Source organism: Tauraco erythrolophus, chromosome 4 (assembly GCF_009769465.1).
Source record: "Tauraco erythrolophus isolate bTauEry1 chromosome 4, bTauEry1.pri, whole genome shotgun sequence".
Classification (NCBI taxonomy): Eukaryota; Metazoa; Chordata; class Aves; order Musophagiformes; family Musophagidae; genus Tauraco; species Tauraco erythrolophus.
Genome location: NC_141468.1, coordinates 60720858 through 60740041, shown reverse-complemented (window position 1 = coordinate 60740041; position 19184 = coordinate 60720858). Strand labels below are relative to the sequence as shown.

The 19184-nt window shown below is 49.6% G+C and overlaps 1 protein-coding gene across 2 annotated transcripts; it reads right to left on the bottom strand.

Annotated features, from left to right (window-relative positions):
• Positions 1 to 1285: 1285 nt before the first annotated feature.
• TMPRSS6 (transmembrane serine protease 6) lies at positions 1286 to 19178 on the bottom strand. Of its 2 annotated transcripts, XM_086610233.1 has the most exons (18): positions 19007 to 19154; positions 18690 to 18832; positions 18429 to 18496; positions 17617 to 17799; positions 17046 to 17230; positions 14298 to 14339; positions 13132 to 13336; positions 12640 to 12776; positions 11987 to 12099; positions 11396 to 11505; positions 10177 to 10322; positions 9115 to 9213; positions 6897 to 7010; positions 6491 to 6607; positions 5570 to 5738; positions 3432 to 3703; positions 2143 to 2279; positions 1286 to 1444 (listed from the first exon to the last, which is right to left on the bottom strand). In XM_086610233.1, exons 1-18 carry the CDS (start codon positions 19152 to 19154, stop codon positions 1286 to 1288), a joined length of 2547 nt encoding a protein of 848 aa, XP_086466359.1. The 2 variants fall into 2 exon arrangements, with proteins under 2 accessions (XP_086466359.1, XP_009981761.2); XM_009983459.2 differs by lacking the exon at positions 17617 to 17799 and having other exon boundaries at positions 19007 to 19178.
• Positions 19179 to 19184: the final 6 nt, after the last annotated feature.

The following is a 19184-nucleotide window of genomic DNA, read 5'->3' as shown; positions in this document are numbered from 1 at the left end:
CAGAAGCTGCTTGTGCTGCACCAGTCTTCTGGGGGCTGAAGGTACTTCGTGCTGCATCTCTGCCACATCCCTACTGCAGGCACCTGAGCTACAGAGCAGGTTTACTTGTTGGTATCTGCACCCCCAAGTCATAACAATAAGCGAGGAACACCGCTCTGACTACTGTACTGACCCCACTGCGCCTGGGATGCAGCTGAGAGCAAGGGCAGGGGTGTGGAAACTTTTGCCAGTTGCCAATACCAGGATTGGAGTTTGGTCAAAAAGATACAACCCCCAAGATAATTTTTAACAGAGTAAGGCAAACTAGAGCCAAAAAAACCCTCAAATTAATTTTATTTCTAATTCTAGAGAGTGGCCCATTGTGTGTATATACATACAGGCATATATATGTTTATCTTTAGTAAAAAAATCAAACCCATAGCAGTTAGTGTTTAAGCACTGTGCTCTTAAGCCTCCTCCTTCACCTCCTGGACTGTCTGAGTGAGGAGATGGAAGCAGCTGAGATACCCTCATGTTAAAGGTATCTAGAAGAGCTGAGGGAAGGGGATGGGGGGGCTGCTCCAGTGTTTTTGTGGAGGGGCCGGGGCCTTTGCCTGAGAGAGTCCGAGCGCAGCAGTGAAGGCTGGGTGCTGCCCCAGCAGGGAGGCAGGACACATGCCTGAGGATGTGATGCTGGACGCGTGCCTGGGAGTCAGTGAGACGTGAAGAGTTGCCTGGCTGAGCTGAACAGCACGCTGAAAGGCACACGGCAGCTAAGAAAAGAAGCAATTAGGGAGATGGAAGAGGAGGAGTGAAGGGAGGGGAAGGGGGAAGAAGGATGAGCAGCAGGAAGGAAGGGGGAGGCAGATTGATTTCACAGTTACTGGAATCTCTAACTACATCAGTCACATTTTCTTTCAGCAAATGTTCCAGCATAAGATTGTGGCTGAATCACATGGTTCATGGAAAGGTCAACTCCCCTTATTCCTTTTCACAGAAACCATCGACTTAGGACTGTTGCTGTGTTCCCCTCCACCCCCACCCACCCCCCAACTCCCCACCTCTTTTGGATGGATGGCTAAAAAAAACCTTGGGGTGCCCCCTGGGAAGCACTGAGGGGAAAGAGGCTCTGCCTGCTTTTCTCTACCATTTCCAGTGCAGGCTTTTTTTTGCTCTGCTCAGAAGAGCACCCTGGGTCTGACAACATCCCACATAGAAACTCTTTCTGAAAGGCAAGTGAGCAAGATCAGGAATGAGTGCCATGTGAGTGTTGGTCTGATGGGGAGAAGGCAGAGATGTACTTTTCTCAGCTCATGGTTTGGTTCATCCAGCCCAGCACTTGAGTGATCCTGGTGTATACTCCGTAGTGATCTGGACGTGCGCATCCCATTCCCCAGCTGACCAAACCAGCCAGAAACCACCTGCCGTTGGGTTCCTTGCAGGCCAGTGGACCTCCAGAATCACCCTAGAGAAAGAGAAAGAAAAATGGGGTAATGGTGATCCACCAGCTTCTCCTGCTGGATGATTACACTAGCTTTGAATTCTTCTGCATGCAGATTCCTGTATCCCCTCACCTCATGCCTGGGACATCTGCACCATCCCTTGTACCTTAGGCAGATGTCAAAAACAGTCTCTAGTGCAAACATCTGATCCATTGTTGCATTCCTTCATCATGTAAATTCCTCCCCCTTAGCCACCTCCCAAGAAGCTGACAGCTCTATTTTTTCCTTCTGCTCCATGTGCTATTTCCAAATATATGGAGATCAAGGAACCTGATGGAATTTAACTGGATACTCGGAGGGCTAGGAGGCAGAGGAACTCACAGTAGTTAAGGAACAGACAGGTTACTGTGTGTGACAGATGCTAATGAGGCTGAGGAGGGAAGAGACTGATGTAGACTTGGAAGTGGGAGGTAAAGAGTGGAGAATGGGCTGAAATGAGAAAAGGAGAAGTTTAAGTGTATTTAGATCCTGTCTAAGGCAAAGATGCTGGGAGAAGTGGTCCTTAGAGCTGTTGTTGGCCACTTAGACCAGAGAAAGGGTTGGGGGAGTCAGGCATTTTATGTTCTTTTGACCCTCATTTCAGGCTATGGAGTGCATTTGGGAGACTTGGAACACATTCCTCTTCTGATAGTCAACCCTAATCCCACTACTCCTTTGTTACCTGGCAGGCATCTTTCTTGCCCTTGTGGTACCCAGCACACAGCATCCTGGGAGAAATCATGTAGTGATAGGCTTCGCTGCAGATGTCCTGCTGGATGAGCTGCACGTCCACCTTCTGCAGAACATTGCTGATGTGCCCTGAGGGGTAGAGCACCAAAAGCAGTGCAGGTGAGCAATGGTGGAGCTTCCCGCTGTTTACCATGTTCCCTGAGCCCATGTCCATCTCACTGCATGCAGAAAGCTGCCATCTGAATTACTGTTCTGCTCTCCACTGGCACCAAAGTCTCCTCAGGTTTGGAGAAACTTCTGGGATGTTAGAGTTTTGGATTTGCTTCTCGTTTGAATGATTGCTAAGTTCTTCTGTCTGAGTATGCAAACTAGAATGTCCACTTCTGGATAGACCCCTTGAGTGTTTCCACTTAGGAAGCAGCTGAAACAAGTGTGTGAGTGTGAGTGAAGGCTGACCTGGGTGAGCACATCTATATTCCTGTGGCGGGCACTACTGGACAACAGTCTGAACCTGTTTGTTGGCCCTATGGGGAGGGAACATGAGGGGTCATGCCCATACTGCCAGATTTTTCCTCACCTGGAAGGGACTCATCCATACCACCCCGTGGGAACTGGTCTTGGCCCATGCTGTCCCCCAGCAGTGTATGGGTGCTTTGTGGCCAAAATGGTACCAGGGCGCATGCTGACAATTGCACAGTGTGATCCTTGGAGGACAGCACTCAGACTCTGCACTGCTCCCACTGAATTTACTAGTGCAGGTGCTGCTGAGAAAACCCAGGTCCTAGGGTCTTTGGCATGGAGAAAATGTTGCTGCAGGGGCCACAGGCAGGTGTCCCCAGGAGACCCAGTTCTGGTTTGGTGAAGAGCAGTTTTTCATCTCTGCTCCCTCTGGTCAGGCTCTGTCCCTGGAGAACAACCCAACAGGAGCTCACATGTCTGTTTAGGCATGGGGTTGGGCTTTGGGACTGAGGCTGCTCCATGCTGTGACCATGGCTGAATAGTCCCTGGTCAGACTCCTAATTTCTGAAGGGCTATTCTCATCTTTGGATGAAGGAACACATGCTGTCCCCATATAGCTTACCAGACTCTCATGCCTGCCTCTCCAAATGAGGTTTCAAGGCACTCAACAGGTAACTTTGGCCAACCTGTGACCCAAAATCAAAGAAGATGAAGGCGGCATAATGCCCTGGGGTGAAGTCTATTCTGCCTACCCCACATCTGAACCTATGTTTCCACCTTGGCTCTGCTACAGTGGGCCACCAGCAAAGACCTTGCACTTACCGCCTTCTTTGAGGGCTCCCCAACCAGTGATCCAGCAATGAAGACCAGGCTCAAAGAGGTGAGAAGGAGCAGGCAAGCAAATGGGCTGGATTAAGGGTGAGATGATCACAGGATGGTCCAGCTGGAGCAGGGCTACATCATAATCATGGCTGTCCTCCTCGTAATAAGGGTGAAGGAAGAGACGGATCACCTTGAAGGACACCTCCGTGTGGCTGGTGGCATTTTGAAAATATTTACCCAAGTAGACAGTCCAGATGGAGGCGGAGGCCAGTCTGTAGGATGCAGCAGAGAAGATAACTCATCACATGAACAGGGAAGGATGGGCAAAGTGTCTGGCTGCTTCTGTCATAGTCTTCTGAGGATTCTCTGACATGGATGATCATCAACCTCAGAAGGGCCTCTTTTTTTTTATTTTTTTTTTATTTTGCTACTGATTTCAAGAAACTAGATGGGACATCTCTTTGATGCCTGACATGCCTGTACAGTGGGACCAACGTTGGGCAGACACTTGTACACACAGCTCGTATTTGCTCGTATTTGCATGTTTTCCTCAGTGAAGCAGGTTAAAGGTGTATGTAGGTTAGACAAGCAAGTGGGGCTGGCCATGTGCAAGTGACTATGATAGGGCAGAGAGCAAGAACTGAGCTGGTGAAGCAAAGCTGCAAGGAGAAGGAAACATGGAGAAAGGGGAGCAAGCTCCGAGAAACTGCTAAGAGGGAGTGAAGTGAGAAAAGCAGCTTAGAGGTGAGGGCATTAAAAGGCATGACAGCCCTCTACAGAAGCAGGGGCTAAAGCAAGGGACATCCTAACAAGGTGACACCTCTGAGAACAGAATAGAGTGAACAGCCAAGGGAGACTCTGTCTCCAGCAGGAGGGTGAGGAGCAGAGAGGACCTCATCCTGGACCAGAGCAAGAGGAAGCAGGAAAGGGGCTTGTTTTAGACTCAGAACCCTGTCCACCTTTTGCCTTACATGTGCCATTTTCTCCCACGCTGCCTCTTTGGGTGTGAAAAACTCTTGCTCCAAACTTCCCTTCAGGACTCACCTCCAGCCTATTGCCTGCACAGACTGCTGCTCACCCCAGGCTGCTGCTGTTCTTCTGCTCTTCTTTTCTGCCTACTTCTCATCTCTCACACCACTTTAATTCTCTCCCTGACAGGCACACACATATGCCATCTAACAGGGTTGTGCCAGCTCCATCCATCCTGCATCAGGACACTCCAAAATGGCCAATTTCAGCCTACATAGACCACTTGAAAGACCTGCTCCCAGTGCTAGTGGGCTTCCTTGCAGGGCTGTAGGACACAGATAGGAGCATGGCAGGAGCAGGGTGAGGTGCAAAGCTCAACTGCAAAGCAGCCCCTGTCCTACCAAGGCTGGTGTCACCATCCTGAGGATGACCAGCAGCTCCTCTTCCCTGAGCTCACATGGCATTGGGAGGGAAGGGCAGCCAGGGAAGTCCAGCAGTAGTAGCTGGGGAGGTGGGGGATTTCCATCAGCTCACTGGCAGAGGAAAGGGGAATTTGGAGGAGATGGAAACTAAGCCTAAGGGTGCACGGTCCTTCCCCACCCAGCACTGTTGCTCAGCATATCTGTGGATCCTCTTCTTCACTTCTTCCCATTTTGAAAGAAGGAGTGAACCTCCCTGATCTGTATGTTACTACTGCCGTTGTGGTACGTACACTGGGTTGAAGGAACTGGGGGAGAAACCGTGCTTCCTCCTGAAAAGACAAGCTCTGGAGGTGGGCAGCATGGGACCCAAACATCATCCTCTGCAGGTACTGCTATCCTGGCCCCATCCTAGCACATGCTGACACCTCCATGGTTGTGACAGCATTGGGACAAGCCAGAGCCAAAGCAAAGAAAGAGCTGTGAAGTGTCTTCCACTACCATTGCCCTCTCAAAGCTGCTCTGCAAATCCCAGCTCTGCCCTTTTTTCCCTGCATGCACACCCACATACTAGTGCATGTATCTGTACCCCTTTCTCCAGCTCCAAGCCACAGGGAAGCATGACATGGGTGCCAGAAGAAGAGTGCAGCTGCCCCATGACATTTTCAAAAGCTGGACGATCCTCCCATCATGTGCGACATGAAAAGCAATGCAAATCCTCCTGTCCAGCACCCTCCTCTCTCCATTTACCTCTCATCCTGGAAGCAGTGTGCAGCTGAGACCACCCAGCGGTCAGCAACGAGTGTTCCCCCGCAAATGTGACGTCCTCGAACTTGCAGGCTGGCCTGCCACGGCCATTCCCCTTCCACAGAATTCGCACCACCCACGATCCTGCTGAGAGGGGCTTGCAGCCCACAGTCTAAGGAAGAAGAGAAACAGCAAGTACTTCAGGGGAGGAAGGGAACATGATGTACTGGGCCTGCTCTTCCTTTCCTACTTGATTGACTGAAGAGTTTGACCTCTAATCCCTTGCCTTACCCAGCCAGCAGATGCTTTGTGTACTGTCCAGGACAGGTCTAGTGAGCATTCCCTCCAAGTAAATGCACAGGCTTACCCTACCTCCAGCTGCAGCCTGGGGATGCCTTCAGGGCAGTACGCTATCTGTGCTACCTTCTGTCCTGTCCAGGAACCCTCGCTGCCAGTCCCTTTGCTGCCCACCAAGGCTCCAGAAATACCAAGCAGGGAAATCAAAACACGTCCCTGCCAGTGACCATGCAGTCACGGGTGATTTCCCTGGCTGGAGCCTTGTAGGATGGCATTACTTCACATAAGCCAGCATAGTGGTCCAACAGGCAGCCTGTGGGTAGGACCTGGTCTGAGAGACATGTCTGTCTGGCCTGGTGCCTCTGTCTGAAGGAGATGAGGAGCAGCTGTCCAAAGAGCAGACAGTGCCTCCTGGCAGCTCAGCATGGAGAGCTGGCTCGTTGCTGCTGCCATCACCACTGCAGGATGGAGCAGTGGCACTGCTACCCTGGGGCTAGGGCAGGAGAAGGTGGTGGAACAAGGGAGAATGGGTGCTTATGCAGGGGTGGTGGGGGGAAAAGGGGGCAACTTGCAGCTACATGGCATCCTGAACCTGCCTGGCTGACCTGTGACTGAGCATTTCCTCACCACATTGCTTCTCATCAGACAGGTCCTTGCAGTCTGCAGTGGTGTCACACAGGGGGTTGGGTTTCTTCACACAGGTCCCATCTTCACAGCGGTAGGTGAAAGGACCACAGGGGACCCCTGTGAAGAGGAAGAGGAGCCAGGGCTGAGGGTGAGCGGCAGATTGCAAACGCAGCCTGAAGTCCTTTGAGTGGGGAAAAAAAGGCAGTAGAGGGCTTGGTGGAACTCCATAAATGATGACAGGGAATTTCATTAGCAAGCTTGGTCAGCTACAGAGCTAACGTGAGCAGGTCAGGCACGTTAGCTCTTAGCTGGTGCCCTTACCTCGTAAGAGGAACGTACACTACTGACAGCCTTGGCTCCAGCATAGAGGAAGGTATTTGTCAGCCCAGCACCATCCACTCCCTACCTTCACTGCACTGCTCCTCATCACTCCCGTTGACACAGTCCAGCTGCTGATTGCAGACCCTGCTGAACTCGATGCAAGTGCTGTCCTCACGGCACTGGAACTTTGCAGGGCACACTGCGTGGAAGGGAAGTGCTCAGGAATTAAGCAAGCGAGACAAGATGTCAGGTGTGTGGTCAGAGTCCTGAGTGCACCAGTAGACTCCTCAGCCTCTTCCCTCACCTCATAAGGATTTGGCAGCTTGTGCTTCAGATCAGCTCTGGTATAGTGGAACTGTGTAGTCTCAAAATAGAGCGCCATGAAGAGCAGGAGCCTGGTCCCCTTTTGCTCAGGAGTTGCGTTTAATCTGAGGTTCTGACTATTGGTCTTTGCTTGATCTACATTGTAGGTACGCCTTCACTCTGTCTTATACCTCGCTGATGCTGACTCAATTGTCCTTAACTTCTTGGATTGGCTTTGGACCTGCCTTATCACTATGGACTTGTCTTGCCATCACTGGACTCTTCGTTGACCCCAGGTTACCATCACCAGACCTGGTCTTGCTTGCTTTGTTCAGCTTCTCTAGGATTGCTTCCTGTCTGGTGAGGTCACTGTTCCTCCTGCCTTGCTGTCACCCTCAGCTCATGGGCCACCTTGCTGTCTGCTAGGTGAGTCCTGAACAACCCTGATGGGTTCCTTCATGTCCATGAGCTCTGATAGCTGCTCAGAATGGAGACGGGCCCAAGGTGCCTATCCATCACGGAGTTTGACTTCTGATTTTACATTTTCATAGCAGAAACTGTCCCCTTGTCCTGTGTTTTTGTGTATCTATGATGGGCAACACTAAGCATGATGGGCCAGTATCTCTCGGGCATTTTCTTACTGCAATGACTACAATTTCTTCAGTATTTAGTGTGAGGCTTTCAGATGACTGGAGGTCTCAGGCAATGTGAACATTGATTTTAAAGACAGGGACTGTTCCATACAGACATGGAGCAAATAAGCAAGGATGCAACGGTAGAGAGAGTGTAATAGAAGAAGGAAATCACAATGTTTCTATTTTCTTTTTCAAATACAAAGAGGTGTTTGAAAACACTGAGAAATACTTTTTTGGTTCAGTCTTGTTTTGTGTTAACCAGTGGGACCAAATGACACAAGATATCCCTGGGTCCAAGAAGCTAACAGGATTCAAGAAAGGATTAGATATTCATAAGGTGCATATGTATCCTTCTCTGCATGAGGGAAGCAAGCAAGCCCTAATGTCCGACAGCTGGATGATGGGACAGAGTGCACCATCGACAAGACTGCAGACAATACAAAATTCAACCTCAGTGATCCTGTGAGAACTCCCACACTTCCAACCCTGAATTAAAACTTCTTTGAGAAAGATTTCTCCTTCCTTTTGCTTTAGACTTTTCTATACCTTCCTCTGAATCTTTCAGAATTGGCCACTGTCTCCAGTGGTTCAGGGATCTTTCTGTCTGTGAAAAAACAGCTGTAGGGGACAACTAATGAAAAATTAGTGGTGGCAGCAATGTGATGAGCCTCTCCACTCACATCAGAGATGGGAGAGCAGATGAATTAGGCATCATGCCTGAGCCTGAATAGCTGTTCCTATGAGAATGGGGCTTTGCAGGACTTCTGGGATGCCAGAGACAGTGTCTGCATCAGCACTAATTGCTGTTGGCACAAAGAGCTGATGGCTGATCGAGGACTGAGATGCTCCCAAACTGGAGCACAACATATGAGTGAGGATCTGTACAGATCAAGTGTCACAAACGGCCTGGGAGGAGAGGGGAGAGAGCAGGGCAACGAGTGGGCTTGGGGAGGTGTGGGCCGGGTGGGAGGGCTGGGAAGGGGATGATGAGCGGTAGGACACCAGAGGGGGCTGTAGTCCAGGGCTGAGGCTGATCGTCGGGCCTGGGTGGGGGGAAAGCAGGTGGGGACAGCCTGGGCTTTCTTTCAGGCTGCCTAGAGCTCTTGGTGCTTGGGTATCAGGGGTTTCTTGGGAAGACTGTGCGGTGCACAGGAGCAAGAAGTGTTGTTGCTCCTTCCCGAGCAGGCTGAAGCCACCTGGCACTGGGATGAGGCTTTTATGGATGCAGAGGTTTAAGCTCCTGGAGAGGAGGCACGAGTTCGCACCTAGGCCAGCTGAATCCTCCCCATTGCTCCCTACCTTTGGAGGAGTAAACGGCTGTGTCCTGCTGAGACCAGGGGCCAGCAGGGAGAAGAAATCACTCACCACAATTTCTCTCATCCAGCCCATTGGGGCAATCTTTGATCCCGTCACAGGTTGGCACGCACAGGCCGTTCACTGAACACAGGAACTCTCCGGGGCAGGCTGTGAAACCACCAGAGAGCAGTTAGTCCCCAGTGACTGGAAACCTCCTTACAGCAGAGCACTGTGGCTTGAAAGTGGAGCGTGGAGCCGCATACCTTCCTGACCACACATGTGCTGCGGCAATGTGCCGGCGGCACTCGCTATGCTCCCCAAAATCTGCCACGCCATCCGCTCCGAGCAAGGGCAGATGGTGCCAAGCTGAGCTACGCACCAAGGGAAGGAGGGCTCTTTCCCTGCTTCCCATTGTACCAACAGGCAAGAGTCAGGACAACCAGCCACCTGCTGTGTTATACCTCTGATTTAACACTGTTTCATGACTCCTGAATGCTGTGGGAAAGCTGGAACAGGTTCTCTGGAGTTGTTATTAAAATTTGGTTGGGGCCCTGAAGGGGTTAGTGTTAGACACGTGTTGGCAGGTGCACGTATTAAGGGACTGGTATGTGTTACAGGCACCCTTTAGGAAGCAGATGGAGAAACCCTGGAAAGACAGACTGTGGGTGTGCACTTGCATATGTCCGTATGTGTATTTGTGTGTGGTTTTATTTGTGTCTCACTTGCACGGATTCCAAAGTGACCAGGAAACATCTCTCTGTAAGAGCTCTTAGAATTGAAATAAAAGGTGCTTCAAGCTGGAGATGGTTTCTCATTGTATTCCCAAGGCCAGTCCATGGTGTGGGCATGGGAGTGAGACTGTAGACAACTCCCTGACCTTGGGCTTGGGCGCATGGATGCTCTGGCAACATGAGGCAGGGCCACATGAGCAGAAGCAGCTTCACACGTAAATGCCTCCTCTTTGGGAGATCAGTGATGTGTGCATCACTGATTTGCAAGCACGTGCCTGAAGGGCAGATGGCACCTAGGGCTCATGGAATACGTCTTGCGTTTCTCCTAACACAAGCCAAGTGCGCAGGGACTGCTGGTAGCTACCATCCCGCTAAGGAGCAGGGAGGAGTCAGAACTTACGGTCAGATTGGTTGTACAGGCTGTAAGCCGCCTGTACGCCGGGGCCGGTTAAGGAGATCTGTGAGGTGAAGGTGATGGTGATGTCAGCAGAGGACGTGACTGGGATCCGCTCAGCGTAGGCTTGCAGGGTCCGTAGGCCACACAACCTGAGGAACAAACACAGCTGGGATGTCTCGGGCAGGGAGGGAGGAGAAGACAACTGGGTGGGGCAAAGGGGGGCTTGGTGGGACTGGGGTGGCAAAGGGGCCACACAGGCTGGGAGTGTGTGTGGGAAGCCAGGAAGGCAAAATGCCTTCAATAAAACATGAGATCCAGAGTCCAGAGTGACCCTACTGTCTTTGGACATTTCCCACTTTCTAGGCAAGTGCTGAATTCAGGCCACACAACGCGATTCAGTTCTTAAATTTATCTTCCTGAAGAAGACATGTCGTATAAACTGTGCCACTGACAGTTTAAGAGAGGAAGGCAGGGAGAGAAAAAGTGGAAATCCTAAGCCAGGGGAACATAGCTTCTGAATCAGACCTTTCAGAGGAAAAGAAGTTACCCTCACAGGAGCAGTGGCGAGAAAGTTAATGAGATGGGCTGGGGGAAGTTTTGAAGGGAAAGGGGCAATTTTGCAGTGAATGGGAGGAAAAACAAAAGCCATAGATCCATCCACCTTGGAGCCTGCTTTGAGGACATGAGAGCACAGCAGCTCTTGGTCCTTTGCACCTGAGCAGTGGTAGGCAGCAGCCCCAGCTATGTATGGATGCTAATTTTGGGAAGTCCTGCAGTGGGAAGCTTCTGTAGTCAAAGCAGGAGGGTATGGAGCCAAGCAGAAAATCGGTACGGAGGTGGATGCAAGGCAATGGCACACACACAGATAATACTGCAGAGGTGGTGACAGGCAGATTTGCAAACACAGGAGACGTGGGAGGACACCAAGGTTACATACACAGGAGAAAACTAGGAAGCCTGATGCAAACAGCAAGACAGAGAAGGCAGGCTGGCAGCTCAAAGCAAATCCGTAAGAAACGTGTTCACTGGGGAGCCTGTGAACAAGAGAAGCTGAAAAAGAAGCAGAGAACAAGAGGCACCAGAACAGTGGCCACTGAATGTGATGACAGAGGTTCCTTCCTCAGACCTGGTGGCTGAAGTGAGCAGGGAACCTGCAGATATTTAATCTCGGTTTAATCCTAGGTGAGAAATGAGAGACAGAAACCATGACCCCAGCACACACCTTCTGTTCTGAATTATCCACTGGCCTTGGGTGCAGGGCAGGTCGTGCTTCTGTCTGCTGAGCGCGTAGGCGTCGAACCACAGGGTGACCCCATAGTCGAGGGATGGGACCTGGAGGGCAAGGGGGTCCAGAGCAGAGTGTAGATGGCTCCTGTGAGTGCTGCAGCCCACTCCATATGACAGAAATGAGCAGAGTAGGTGCGAAGGGGAGAGCTGCCAATTCACACATTGCAGGCCAGAGGGAAGCACCCTCTAAAATGGGGCCATGCCACAGCTCAGAGCAGCTCTGCTGTTGGTCTCAAAGTATGGTAATTCCTAGCAATTTCTGGCAATCTGGTTCTGCCTTGAAGAACTCCTCTGGAGACCAGATTTCACATTCCTCCACAGCTATGGCGTCTCTGCACCAGCATGCAACAACAGACTCCTTCCCCTTCAGAAACACAAGTTACACGGAGGCTAACTGGGCTGCCACCTTCCGCTTGCTTCTCCTGATGATCTGACTGGGAGCACTGGCTGTACCCATCACTGACATGGGGAGTGCCACGGGGATTTCAGGGACGATGTGGATGCTCTTGTGGGAGCTGGCTCTTACCGTCATGTGCCAGGTGCACTGCGTGTTGGGCGAGTAGTAACTGGGATAGTGTGGGGTGCCGATCTTCCCCTGCAGCTCCATGCCCTCTCGTAGAGTTATGTTCACTTCACAGGCTGTAAATACAGACATTCAAAGCCCAGCTGCCTGTCAGCTCAACCTCTGCCTGGGGATGCCATGTACTCACCCCGTTGCAGGAGGGGAGAAAAGTGGCTTTAATGCCTGATGCTAAAGGTGACTGGGATGTTCCTCCATTCCCCTTCAAGGGACCATTTCTACCTGGCAAGACTTCTGGCCTCCTCCTCTTGTCCAGAAAAGGGTAACAATAATCTATATTACTACTTTAGACTCTTATCTCAAACTGACATTTATCTACAAGTGTGTCTGGATGTGATGTCCAGGCCACATCTGGCCTGTCCAGGCATGAGAGCTTGGCCTTCTCTTAAAGTATCACGATCACCTGAGCTGTAAAGACTCGAGCCAGATGCTAATGTATGTATCCAGGTAAGGGAGCAACACCTAACCTGCTTTTTAGTGACAATCTAGAGTGAATTCTGGCCCTAACGGGGCTGCAGCATCTCTAGGAGCTGTGATGTTGTAGGAGATAACCTGTCTCTGTCCTGTATCTATGGCCACGCTCCTCCAGCCTTCCTCACCTTTGAGGGGCACTGCCTGTGCTGAGAGGATGAAGGGGTCATAGTAGCTGTACATGGCTTTCTTCCACACAATGGACATGACAGGGCCAGACGAAAGGACTTCCACCACGGGCTCCTGACGGCTGCAGCCGTAGATCCTCAGGGGGAAGAGACCAAAGGACAGGAGTGAAGCAAGCAACAAACAAACGAGAGAGAGAACGAGAAGGAGAGACAATGGAGGTCTGTGTGATCCGCAGCACACGCCTGCTGTGAGGCACTAACTGAGCCCAGTACGGGGCCAGCAGAGAGACAGCTCATGCTGCTGTCATCTCTCTGGCTGCATGGCTGGCTGTGTGACATCCCACATCAGTGACTTGGGCTGATCAGCAAGAGGCAGGTTCTGCATCAAAGAGAATTTCCTCTGATGTAGTCTAACACCTTCCCCTGCTGTGGTGTGCCGTGCCATCCTGCCCGGCTTCCCCACCGCGCTCGCCCTGCTCAGGAGCTACCTACGAGGTGATGAGGTGTTTCTCCAGTGGCCCGGCTGTGTCGTACATAGCCAGGCGGTCCCGGCAGTCCGGGAGGGTCCACTCCAGGCGTAGTTTGATCATGTAGCCCTTGAGGCTGTGGAGGTGCCAAAGACAACTGGATGCCAGGTAGTCAGGGCCCTCCAGCCTTAGGACATCATCCTCCTGGACGTAGCTGTACCTGTAGCAACCTGAATCCAGGGGAAAGATAGAGGGATTTGAACCTCAGGGTGATGTAAATGGAGGCAAAGTGAGGGCTTAGGGGTGGTCATAAGGGAAATTAAGATATGGGCTTGTCACTTGAGGTATCAGTGTGAGCCCTGTTTCAGGGTAAGGCTGACTCATCTCAGTAATCTCAGTTTACTTTTACATATGTTGGGGTGGCACTGATCTCCTCATACTGTTGCCCCAGTTTCTCTCTAGAAGAACTGTCCTCTCTTCCTCAGCTAAGATAATGCTACCTCAGGCTTTAAGTATCAGCACAGCACAACTATCTTCCACTGACTTTATTGTCTTTTTCACCTCTTTCTTCTCTCACCCCCGTATTCTTCCCAGCTTTACATCCCCTCATCTGATTTCCAGGTTTCAGCAGGCTTCCAGACCAGGATTTTTGAGTAAAAGTCAGCTTAAAAGTGAGTTTCTCATAGCATATCTAATGCAAGCTGCCAGCCACAGCACTTGCAACACTGCCTGAAATTACTAAAAACATCTTCAGACATTGCTAAGATGACAGATTCCTAAGTGACTGACAGCTTATCCAGTGCAGAGCCACGTAGGGAAACCCCCACCCCAGTTAGCAGAATTTCATGGGGCCTGGAATCAGCACCGTTGTACTGGTGCACCAAGCCATTTGACAGGACTCATGGGGACAGGGACAAGACTAAAGGTGGCTGCACTGCCTCTGGGAGCTGGTATCTCTGCACAGTGGTGTGCTACTGCAGCAGAGGCGTCAGGATGCTCAGAGCGGTCCAGCACGTAGCTGTGTCATATCGTTTGGATCTGGCCCAGCTGTGGCACTGGTGCTCCCTCGCTACTGTTCTCATCTCCCCTTCCCAGGATTTACAATTCCAGGAAGCCAACAAACTTTCTGTCCCTTGTGAAAATTCCTCCCACAAAGTCACAAACTCAAAGGGAAAGGAAAAGATAGCCTACCCAGAGTGGATTTCAGCACTACTATGTCTTTCACACTGGATTCTGTTAGAAAGGAAATATATAAAGGAAGATAAACAAAAAGATAAACTGGCAGTATCTGAATGCTAGCATGGCAGATGATGTCTCCCTTCCTACGTAAGTGGCTGATAACTTTGGCACAGGGCACGCTCCAAGTATTTCTCTGTCTGCTCTCAGGGACCTGTTTCAGTTATGTCTTCCCTACCAAATCCCTCTGGGAAATCTCTCTAGCCTCTGCCCCAAATCTGACAGTCCCAATTCATGCTTTCCAGCCCACCATGAGCTTCTCTGCCTTTTTCCCTTGCTCGTTTTCGTGTGCTATTCCAGGACCTCTTCCCCTTCCCAGGAGGGATGAGCATTGATCAGGCAGCTACCCCTCTCTTCTGCCAGCCACACCACAGGGCAAAACCCCACTTCCCAGAGCCTTCACCATCTTCTTACCGCTCCCAGGCTCTCCCAGTTTAAGTAACCCTCACTGAAACCCATGGGAGTTACTGAGGGTGGGGAAGGAGGTCTCTTGATGACCACTGGTTGATGAGCTACTCAACATCCTTATAGAGTTCATGTCTGGAGATGCAAAGAAAGCCACCAGCAAGGACTACAAATCTGGGCAGAACAGAGTCACAGGGTGGACAATGCTTTTAGGAGAGCTGGGCTTTGCTCCAGCCTCCCAGCTGAACTGGGAGCGGCCAGAGATCAGGTGCTACTGGAAGTAATTGCCAAAATAAAAGGCACTGTGAGGTCAGTTGGGTGTGAGAATTGCTGTTGAGGGCTTGCCTAGGTCAGGGCTTTGGTCTTTTGTAGCTCCTAAGCAGGGCTTGCAATTCTGTCGGGAGAGCTGAGCAATTTTGTCATGGTAAAAACAGATGTGGAAAAGATGATCCTGCAGGCATAAGGCAGGCTCCTAGAGAAGCTTGTGCGCTGTAGGGGAGGATGTATGCTGAGCTGATATTAAGTACTCTTTCATCTGAAGGTAATAAAACTGAGTTCTTGTAAGGACAATGATGTCCTGAAACTCTTTGGGGAAAAGGGGAGGCTAGTGTCCTGAGATGAGTGTAGCTGTTAGTAAAAATAAAGCATTGGAGAGGTTCCTGCACCACTCCAGGCTCTGTGCCTTAAGGCAGGCTGCAGCCACACTTAATGTTTAGAGCTAAGCAGGTCAGCAAATGAGTCCATCAGAAAGCAATGAAGTGCTAATGACTTGCTATTAGCTAGCTATTTTTTCACTGCAATTTTTTAGAGAAAAGGAAGCCAGAGGTTAAGTCACTGGCTTGAGGTCACCCTGGCCCAGCAGTGTAAGAGGTTTCTGGCTTTTGTCTTAGTTGCTAGACTGTGCTTCTGATGGGAGGGGGAGGTGGAAAGGACTAGCGAAAGCAGAAGGAGCTGGAGAAACTACAACCGGTGTGTTAATTCTGAAATAGAAAGAAGTGTTGACTGCTGAAATGAATAAAACAGCAAAACAGACATAAAGGGAATAAGAGGGAACTGGAAACAGCTAAAAGAATAGCACTGTTGGTTTTATTTGTTTATGAGTTATGTTATCATGTGAGTAGACAAAGGGAACCTGCTAGGTGGGCTGACTTAGAAGCATTTAGCATATTGTCTTTTGGTATCTTTCTTAAGAACGTTAATTTAAATTAGCTGAGCATAAGGTCTAGTATGCTGGAAACAAATCAGAAGTAGAAGTCAGTGACTAATGGTAACTGAGGGAGGAGATGTCTTCAGGAGATGCTAGTGCAGCTTCAGAATAAGATCTTAACACAACGGTCTAGATGAGGGAGTGAAAATCATTCTGAGGGAATCAAGTTTTCTTTGAGGACACCAAAAAAACAACCCCAAATAAAAAAAACCTGAGACGTGGAGAGAAAAGTTCAAGAAAATATGAGTGGGTATATTAGAATGATATAATATGTCTGGGGAAAAAAACTTAGAGATGTAACATTTCATGGGAAGAAGAAACTTGGAAACGAGAATCCCATGGGAAGAGAAGCAGCACAATGTATTTTAAAACCTGTGAGGTTTGGGGACCCTGGAAAAGGGTCAAGGATCAGGCTGAGAAGTTAAGTTTCATTATAAAGACCAAATAGAAATTCCATTGGACTTGGATGCATTGGATGCAGACACACCCCCTAGTCCTTTATCTAATACCTGTCTTAGAGCAGTTCTGTAGGAGTGGCTTTTTAAACAGGCTGTGATCTTCACTTTGGGCAGCAATAAGTAATCCTTAAAATCACGTGTCAGGAACTGATGTGGCAAAAATGCTTTGTCTCAGAGTAAGACTAGTGGTGACTCAGGTACATTGCCTTTGTTCTTTCAATAAAGTAGCCTGGAATAATCTCCCAAAGGAAGGCAGGAAACCTAATTGCTTGCTATTTTTGAGCTGAGCTGATCAAAGTCATGACCTGTGTAAGATCTTACTCCACAGAAGCCAAAACTGATGGGTGAAGGAGAAAAAAAAATTAAGTGTTACCTGGCTGGTCATGGTCAGCTGTGTCTCCATGATCCCTCAAAGGAAGAATGCTTTTTAAAATCAAACTTCAGTTTTCCTCTATCAGGAAGAAACAAGTGTAATTGTGTCTCCTGGTCCTCACTTCTTCCCTATCCTCTTCAGGTTTTCCCTAGCCCCTTCAGTAGCAACTTCTCACCTCTTCTCCTAACCTGTCTTCAGCACCTTATAAACCTTGGAGCGTTCTTGACTGCCCAGGCCACAGCTGAGCAGCTGGTACTTACCCAGCAGAACCAGCGAGTCTGGGTTGACCCTGTACTCCGTCTGGTAGGACAGGCTGCCTGAGCTGTTGAAGCTGGTGGAGAGCTCTTGGTGGAGCATTGTGTTTACCTTCTCAGCAGTCACCTCCTTCTGTTGACTCTCAGGGATTTGGAGGGCAAACCAGAAGAAGAAGGTCAGAGCCCCCTCCCTAACAGAGAAATAGCACATTAAATATCCTCTCTCTTCCTCTGCAAACCCCAGAGGTCAATGCCCCACTGGATTTCCACAAATCAGACATATCTGTATGGACTTTCCAGCTCACAGCTGTGACCCAAAAGAAGCACTCTGAGTGGGGCAGGAGAGCTGCTATGTCCATGGTGATATTTAATACTCAGTCCTTTGGAAGAGGAAGCCATTTTATGCCATCTGGCTTTAACGATGACCAAATTAATGTGATAATTAATCAAGACTGGTCTAATGAGTAGTTTCATTTCAGGTAGAAATGACCTTTGGTTACCACTGACCAGAGGTTGAAAAGAAACACTCAATACTCCCAGTGGTGACAAGTGGATGATTTATGACTCAGTACCTTACCACAAGCCATTAATGCTGGGCAGGCTCAAGCTGCAGGAGACTGTGACTGGGAAAGCTCTGTTCAACCAGCTGGCAGAGAAAATTGGCTGAGGGAGGGGGAAGAGATGTTGAAACAAACCTTTGTTCAGTAAAAGGCTAGAGGAAGAATTGCAAGTGAAACTTTTTTCCCCAGCTGAAAATGGACTTACATCAAAATTGGATTTTTCCTTAGCTGAAGGACAAATTTAGGGGTGTAGTTTTCCATGGAAAGAAAACCAGAAGCAAATGTATACATCAGTTTGGAAGTTATTCCTGCTTTCTTGATCTACTGTGATGACCTGGAAAGCTGTAGTCCCACATCTGTCCCATTCCACTGTTACCCTACTCCCAGGTGGGCCAGCTTCTTGGCTAGAATACCTTTTCCATGGTGCATTCTGTCCTCTCCCTTCTGGTGCCTAGAATCAGGCCATAAAATGACTGTCTTGAATTAGAGAAATTAATTTCCAGCTGCTTAGCTTTTACTGAGAATGCCAAGCCCAGATTTTTCTTCCGTTCTTTCCAGTCAATTTTTATCCCCTCTTGAACTTTTGCCTCTCTGAAAAATTTCTCAGTTTGGCTTTTCGTCATGACCTCATATGAAAATGAACATCAAAATATCCCCAGCTCTGTCATGCTGGAACCATTCTGGATCTGGACTGCCCAGCCTAGCCTAGCTTAGAGCTCATGATGGGGACTACAGCAGTTTATCATGGCCAGATTTCGGTGAAACCAAAGTACAATCAACTGGAAGCTTTCACACATGAACAAGTGAAAATACTCTGGCTGCTACTCACCCAAAGGCATACACTGTGCTCGAGTTGTAATATCGACCCAGCTCTGTGGCACGAATCAGTTCCTTCAGCTGCAATGAGAATGTCATCTGATAACTACTGCACAGTGTTACAGTGGAAAAGGACCTATGGCTGACACTATATTTCATCCCTCTTGCTGTACAGACCCACCAAGTCTGTCACTTAGATGGGATACCTGAACCCTCCCTCTTCCTACTCACTGAACTACCTCAGGGCCAGCTCTGGTCATGAAATTGCCCTTACCATCTTCTGGAGCTTAGCTGATTCCAACCAGAAGGCTCTGGACTCCACCTGCCCAAGGTCCGGGGAGTATTGGCAATTGAGGACTTGGAGGCTGCCAGAGTAAAACCGTAGGACGGTTGGTTCCAGGTGCCATGGTCTGTAGTCTGCCAACAGAAGACACTACTGGATTACCCTGCTGATATGTAGGAGAGAGGGATTTACCCCTATGTATGAGTCTGTAAACATCACCCAGATTCACTAGAGCTGTTTGGGCTGGGCATTGCCTTGATCACACCCCTTTACCTCCTGTGTAGGGACAAAACATGCTGAATTTTTACCTAAGAAATACCAGGTTGCTGCAGCAGCTCCAACCAGCAAAAGAAAGGCTATTCCCAGAGGCACATAGCAGAGGCAGTTACGTGAATTAGTCTCTGATTCATCCTTTGAGAAGGAGTCGGCATCTTCCTCCTGTTCTTCAGCCTCCATTAGGGGCACCTAGTGACACAGCATACCATG